This window comes from Lampetra fluviatilis, chromosome 7, assembly GCF_964198595.1.
Source record: "Lampetra fluviatilis chromosome 7, kcLamFluv1.1, whole genome shotgun sequence".
Lineage (NCBI taxonomy): Eukaryota > Metazoa > Chordata > Hyperoartia > Petromyzontiformes > Petromyzontidae > Lampetra > Lampetra fluviatilis.
The window spans coordinates 4154823-4162469 of NC_136281.1; the positions used below are offsets into that span (position 1 = coordinate 4154823).

At 54.6% G+C, this 7647-nt stretch overlaps 1 protein-coding gene across 1 annotated transcript; it reads left to right on the forward strand.

The window, feature by feature from the left end:
- The first annotated feature begins 2067 nt into the window (after positions 1-2067).
- On the forward strand, positions 2068-7445 carry LOC144933454 (actin, alpha cardiac muscle 2). The gene is made up of 7 exons (XM_078858212.1): positions 2068-2205; positions 3498-3658; positions 4990-5314; positions 5961-6122; positions 6263-6454; positions 6585-6766; positions 6987-7445. The coding sequence occupies exons 2-7, from the start codon at positions 3530-3532 to the stop codon at positions 7128-7130; spliced, it is 1134 nt and encodes a 377-aa protein (XP_078714338.1). The 5' UTR covers positions 2068-2205; positions 3498-3529; the 3' UTR covers positions 7131-7445.
- The last annotated feature ends 202 nt before the right edge of the window (positions 7446-7647 follow it).

The following is a 7647-nucleotide window of genomic DNA, read 5'->3' on the forward strand; positions in this document are numbered from 1 at the left end:
CCCCATGCCGTCTTTACGCGGCAGCCACACACACACGCGCGCGCCTGCGTTGCCTCCTCCACCACCGCCGCCGAGCAATAGCCTCACCTTCCCGGCGTTGATCTGCAATTATATATAACTCAGACTTCCACATAAGGCCAGCGCGCTATTTTGGAATACAAAGTGCAAAGTGGGCCCTAAGTTTAGCCGGGCGGGCTGCGGGGGAGCCGCGCGGCCGCTCGCTCACACGTGCAAGAGCGCTCGGCCCCTCGGCCCTCTGTTGCCCCGGGGTCTTGGCACATTGTCCTTTATTTAACCAGGTGAGAGGCACACAAAGCGAGCCTCGTGAGACGCCTTATATGCTCTGGCAAGGCAGGTCTGAGAATAACGACGATGATGGTCTGCTCTTGAAAATGATGATGTCACACAGTAATTGAAGTTAACTTGACAGCAAAGCACGTACTCTGCTATTACGATCTGAACGACGTCAACATTAATTGTCGGACGGCGGCGGGAGTCGAACCGCCAATTGTGTCCAGTGACTCAGAGGCCAGCGAGCTCGATGCGCAGTGGGACCCCTGCAGGTCTCCCTGTGGGCTGCCCTGGCCACCCTCCAGCCACGACAGCAGCCGTGATGCCGCTATGAAGGGTGTTACGATGAATAACAGCTCCCGAATGTATGTATACATGTTTCCATTGCTATAGGTTGTACGTATGTTGAACTTCTTTCGCACCGTACGTAGCCAACCACACTAATCGGAGGTGCGGAGGTTTCGCGTCATCCCTCCGCCGATGGTCGAGAATTATAACGGAGTGGAAGTCCGTGGAGAGAACGTGCCCGTGAGGGCGTCCACCGTGAGAGATCGGGACGACTTGGGGAGGCCTTCATCCAGCAGTGGACTGATCATGGCTAATGATGATAGGACGTAATTTTGTCAATCATGATGACCCCCTCCGCCAACTGAAATCGCCGCATTCACCACAATTATTAAAGAAAAAAAATCGATTATGTAGTTCAATCGGGACTGTGAATCGCGACGATTCATTGTATCGCGAGGGTGGGGGAGGGGTGCGAAACGTTAGTCCCGCTAGCTGCTTATCAGCCCCCCGGAGTGGTCGCGGAGCTCTGCTCGCCGAATTAATAACGCACACTCCTGAATACGTGGAAGTAAACAAGCGTGACAATTTCTGGCACGGTTTTCATGAACGTAAATTTTGCGTTCAACCTTTGTAATAAGACGTCGCATTCTCTTACAGCGTGTCTGTTCAACCCACCAGGGGCCACGAATACAACTGGAATTATCTCGCTATTGTTATCGCGCTGGCAGAATGAGCGATGCCATCCGTGCCCGTCTTTCCATCTCCACGCAAGTTCACACGGCGCGGCTAGCGATGGCACCACGGCCAACAGCGTGGCATTGACGCCATCCTGCACACGTTAATACCGCAGCGACATTCACAACGGCAGCTGTTTAGCCCAGGGGAGCCACGCGAGTCTCAAGACGCCTTGTCAGGAGGGTTTCTACTCCATTGGAGGTTGTTTGACCGATTCCATTTTTGAATGAGTGGCTTCGTGTGGGAAAGGAATCGGACAAAACCCCATTACGCATACGAGAGTGAGTGACGCTCAGCACTGCCACCTCCACCAAACCTCGCCGCCCCAATCCTACAAACCCTGGCAAGCCCTGGTGCTGGTCACCCGTCTAAACACTCACCATGGTTCAAATCCTGCTACGCTTACCGTGCCAGCAATGTCACTAATAATCACGAGTAGTAGTAATAATAATGACGATACACAAATGATAATTAACACGCTTTCAGTCGCACGCTGCGTGCCACTTTATTGCTATTCTCCATGAATTGAATGAGACCATTTTGGGTCAACAATTGCGCGACGGTAGCTCCCGCCGCGCGCTACTGCCGGGCAAAGCAGCGATCCCTCTCCCACCCCTCGGCTGTGCCCTTACAAGGCCGGGCGGTCAAATCCCCGACTCGAGAAGGCAGTGCGCTTCATTCGGCCAGGACCCATCCCGGCCACCGCCTCGCCATTAATGGGGCGCCCGGCGTGGTCGATGCCATATATGGAGAGGTTCTTATGCGACTCCATATGCAGAGCGGCGTGTGCGGAGGAGGAGGTACCGCTTGGGTATAAAAGGGAGCGCAGGGTTACCTCGGCCTCCAGTCCTACGCTCGAGGAACATAGCGAAGAATTTCAGCCTTGCACGGGTAAGCATCAGGACCACCTGGCAGCAGCAGCAGCAGCAAACAGCCAGGCAGAAGCGACTTGGATCTAACGCAGTGGCAAATGTCACGCAACGCAAGTTCAGTTCATGTGCCGTGGAAACTTTGCGCAGCCGTGTCTCGGGATGAAAGCGCTACAGAAGAGGGGAGCGAGTTGTGAAGAGATGTGAATAGGAGGGTGTTGTTATAGGAGGGTCAGAGACAAAGTTGTCATTATTGTGTAGTTAATATATCACTATGAGCTTTAACGATCTTAAGTAATGGTGACACGTGGCAATTGTGGCGGCAGGCAGTCAATTCTTAAGTTGGGAGAGAAAAAAACGCGATACCTAAATATTGGACATTACAAGGGAGTGAATGAAAATATTTACAGACAACGGCATCGATCATTTTAAAGCGAAGATCATTTCTAAGGAGGTGTTAAGCAGCTTTATTCAATTGGAACTGTGCACCCAGGAGGACCTTACTATAGCAGTGATTGCATTTCCTTAAGAAGGCGAATTAACAAGAGCACAGTGTAAACAATACAAATCACGTTAGATTGAAAAACAAACTCTTAGTTGGAGTTCTTCAAAAGATTTAGTGGAATTTTTTAAATGATAGCTTTAAAGCAAAATAACGTAAAAATCTACGAGCATAAACTAACATCACGAGCTCACATCGGTGAAGGGCAGTGTAGACAAACAGATTATATACTTTCAATTTGGCATGCGCTTCTTAGAGACGAAATCCAGATTTTGTTTTATTAGATCGGGGAAGTTTTAAATCCAAGTTGGTCGCCCTTCTCTGCGGTCAGTATCGGGGAATCAGCCACGCAGATTTCAGTGCTGTGAAAGTTCAAAGTGCTTGGGATGGGTGCTAGTTAATTCAAACAACACTGATAGTTCGAATAAGGAAGTGCGCATTTACGTGGATTTAACTAACTCGTGGGTTTAGGGAAATCGCATCAGTTAAAACACAAAAAGCCACGAAGTGAATAACAGAACATATTAATGGGATCTCAGTCACGTAGCGAGCTTCAATTCCGGTCATTTGTCGATTTGGGCCATCGTTATCGACGGGGGCTAGTACAACGTTCTGAGAAGCAAGCGGGATATGCCCTATGAATAGACCGACCTGCGCCATGAGAATGAAGGATTTCTACCTCTCCCAACGAATCCGAACACCTGCGGATCGCTCGCCGAGGGGGGGTCGTCGATGGGGACGCAGCAGCACCGAGCCGCAATAACGCGAACCGCTCTCTCGCTCTCCCCACCCCCCCTCTACCCCCCCTGCAGCGAATTGAAGGAAACAAGAAACACAAGCAACCATGTGTGACGACGAGGAGACCACCGCGCTCGTGTGCGACAATGGCTCGGGGCTGTGCAAGGCTGGCTTCGCCGGAGACGACGCCCCACGCGCCGTCTTCCCCTCCATCGTAGGGCGACCCCGCCACCAGGTAAGGGGTGCCCCCACCCCCACACCCCACCCCTCCACTACTCCTCCCTATACCCCCCACACACACCTGTCACTCAGACGCGCGGAGGAGGAAGAACCCACGCACTTCGGCATGCGGCGGGGGGGGGGGCATTAGGGGACAACGATTGATTTGGTTTCGCCGGATGTGTTGTTTGAAAAGCGACCAATTGGGGGAATTCGCCAAGGCCCGAGGGGGCTTTAAATTACGTGCGTCGGCTTGAAGTGAAGTGCTTGCGAAAGTTGGGCGGACACGTGGGGCAAACTCTGCAATAGTCAGCTAAATTGGCGGGTGTCTGACGAGTCTACGGAAAATTCAGTTTCCGCTAACAAACGGATGAGGTCGTAGAAGTCGGAAGAAGCTGGCAGCAGCGAGGCGATGTGGTTTCAGAGTTACATTAAAATCACCACCTAAAGCGGCGGACAATTTGTCCATCAACTATTCACACGCGCGCACGCACACACACACGCCGATTCAGGGTCTACGAGCGATTAGGCACGAGCCAATAGCTTACCCGTAATTGCACGTGCGCGCATTCTTGAACGCCAACGCCGTTTCAACTTTTCTGACCCTGTGAATTACCACAGTGGGCGTTCTGCTGCTACTCCGGCGCGGCTCCGTTGACGCCCGTGTGCAGAATCTCACATTTCATCCCGAAGAAAAATGTGAAATCGCTCACGTGCCTAGGGAGTTTCGGGCCCTAATAAGGACGGGGTGAAAGGGGGTCACTAAATTTAGCCGCGGGTTCCACCTCCGTGGATCGGCCTGTCCCTCTAGCACGCACTGTAGCCCGAGAATAGACTCGACGCCTGGACAGCCTGGATCTTAGAATGGCGACTGCTGACTACGCAGCCACTCTCACTCGACGGCAATCCGACACCCAGCCCAGCAGCCGCGTTGCAATGGCATTTACTTATCCAGCAAACGCCACACGGGTCGTGATCGAGAGAGGGTGTCTTGCGTTTAGAGAAAAACAGGCTGTTTTGGCAATTTAGTCTTTTAAAATGAATATTTTGCGCATAACGAGGAAACCGGAATTCCCGGAGAAACCCCACCACGCAGACGCGATGAGATAACGGTCAAGGACCCACTTGCTGGTTTCAACATCTCCCAGCAATGCGACTCGTAGAAGTCGAGAAGGTTTTGTAGTTTCACAAATCACAGCGTGACCCACCAACCCCGATCCGCCAAGGCGCCGGACCACACGCGTTGGTGTTCGTGACACCGACACTCAGACGAGGCACGTCCTGACGCGCCACGCGCTCGCCTCGCCACTAATCACGCGCGTCCTCCGCGTGTCTGTGCCCCAACAGGGAGTCATGGTGGGTATGGGTCAGAAGGACTCGTACGTAGGCGACGAGGCGCAGAGCAAGCGCGGTATCCTCACCCTCAAGTACCCCATCGAGCACGGCATCATCACCAACTGGGACGACATGGAGAAGATCTGGCACCACACCTTCTACAACGAGCTGCGCGTGGCCCCCGAGGAGCACCCCACCCTGCTCACAGAGGCCCCCCTCAACCCCAAGGCCAATCGTGAAAAGATGACCCAGATCATGTTTGAGACCTTCAACGTGCCCGCCATGTACGTGGCCATCCAGGCTGTGCTGTCCCTGTACGCGTCCGGCCGTACCACCGGTGAGATCACGTGACACACCGACGTATACATTCACACACACACACTCGCAACATAGATGCCCCATGTATTTCAGTATAACGGGTTTGCATTTATTACATTCGCGCACGGCAAAGATCCCACGTACAGTATTTCAGTATCATAGACTGTTGGGGCAAAGTGCTGTGAGCGAGCACCTGCTACGGCTCAGGGCAGCAGCACGGCGCACGAGGGGCGGGATTCGTATCGCCCGGACGCCTTCGTCTCCCCGGTCCTGATGTTCACATCACTGAACCTGGGTACTCGTTTTTAAGGCGCGCCGACCTAGGTGATGCTCAGCCTAGATTGCTTCAGGGATCGCTTGCCACTCAGGAACATCGAGACCCAGGGCTGGAACCCTAAAAGTCGGGCTCGTAGCGCATTGCGCGAAAGGACTGCGCCACCGAAACAAAGACAAAGATATCCCACGTAGCCTTCACTGGACTCTTGCAGCAAGTGCTGTTGGCGAGCACCTACAGAGGGCCGGCATGGCGTACGAGGTAGGGGTGGAGGAGGGGGCTGGGGGGGGGGGTGTTGCGGCAACTCGCTGACGCGCAGCCTGCGGCACGAGCCCTGCACGCGCACACCGCGACTCGGGACTGACCGCTCGTGCCCCCTTCCCGCCCGCAGGTATCGTGCTGGACTCCGGTGACGGTGTGACCCACAACGTGCCCATCTACGAGGGTTACGCGCTGCCCCACGCCATCATGCGCCTTGACCTGGCCGGTCGCGACCTTACCGACTACCTGATGAAGATCCTCACAGAGCGTGGCTACTCCTTCGTGACCACAGGTGAGCCGCTCGTCGTCGTCGTCGGAACTCCCCCGCAGAACACGCGACTATTTTTCGGGGTGTTCGACTCCCCGGCTCGGGAGAGACCGCCGTGCGAGTCGCCTAACCGCGGTGTTGTACGCGCGCGTTCCCCCCCGCAGCCGAGCGTGAGATCGTGCGTGACATCAAGGAGAAGCTTTGCTACGTGGCTCTGGACTTCGAGAACGAGATGGCGACCGCCGCCACCTCCTCTTCCCTGGAGAAGAGCTACGAGCTTCCCGACGGCCAGGTCATCACCATCGGCAACGAGCGCTTCCGCTGCCCCGAGACGCTCTTCCAGCCCTCATTCATCGGTGAGTGCGCGGGGATCGTGGCACCCGCAGGACCACGACGTGCGGAGGCGTTTCGCGCAACAGTGGATGGACAGACGAAGGCTCGGGAGTGACGATGTCCAATAAACTCGCCTTACCACCCGTCTCACAGGCATGGAGTCCGCGGGTATCCATGAGACCACCTACAACTCCATCATGAAGTGCGACATCGACATCCGCAAGGACCTGTACGCCAACAACGTGCTGTCCGGTGGCACCACCATGTACCCGGGTATTGCTGACCGCATGCAGAAGGAGATCACCGCCCTGGCGCCCAGCACCATGAAGATCAAGGTGAGTCTGAGGCCACCCACGCGGCAAATGTCTACGACGCATCGGTCAGCTCACGCGCGCACGTTCGTGACGAGCTGCACAAAAAAATATACAAAAGTGTTCCAAGTCACAGACATCAGAATGCGATGCTGCACTGCCATCTGTTGGATGCACACGGCTTCTTCTCGTCAATGACCGCCTTTTCTCTTCCCTCCTCCTCCACCCCGTGTTCCCGCGACAGATCATTGCTCCTCCCGAGCGCAAGTACTCCGTCTGGATCGGAGGCTCCATCCTGGCGTCGCTGTCCACCTTCCAGCAGATGTGGATCACCAAGCAGGAGTACGACGAGGCAGGGCCCTCCATCGTCCACCGCAAGTGCTTCTAAAAGCATCGGTGGCCCAACGAGAACCCACGTGTGGACCCTCATGGTCCGCGGATCCAAGAGCGGGGAGAAATGCATGTTGACAAGCTACAGAATTTTGATGAGCCCACTGTGCCCCCCTCCCCACCGTGCCCCCCCCCCCCACCAACAATCCCACACATTACACTCATCTCGGCGTCCAAAGCATTCATCGCATCTCGTCTCAAATCAGCGTCCCAACGTGACTGTTACCTGTAAAGTTTCGCTTTAATTTTGTGTGCTATTTATAAATGTGTACAGCTCTGTGTTTTGAGTAAAGTTCCCGACTTACATGTTTCACCGCAAGCCTCTTGTCGTGTCTGTGTGCTCGGGGTGCTGTCGCGCTTTGTGTGACGCGCAGCAGCACAGCCACCATAGCTGTCCATAGAGATATTGGGAGGCGATCGTTTGCAATCGGCTATCGCCAACCGATTTGTCCCGTTCGTCAAATGAGCATCGTAGTGAATTCATATACTTCTAGATTTGAAGCTTTCGTGACTGC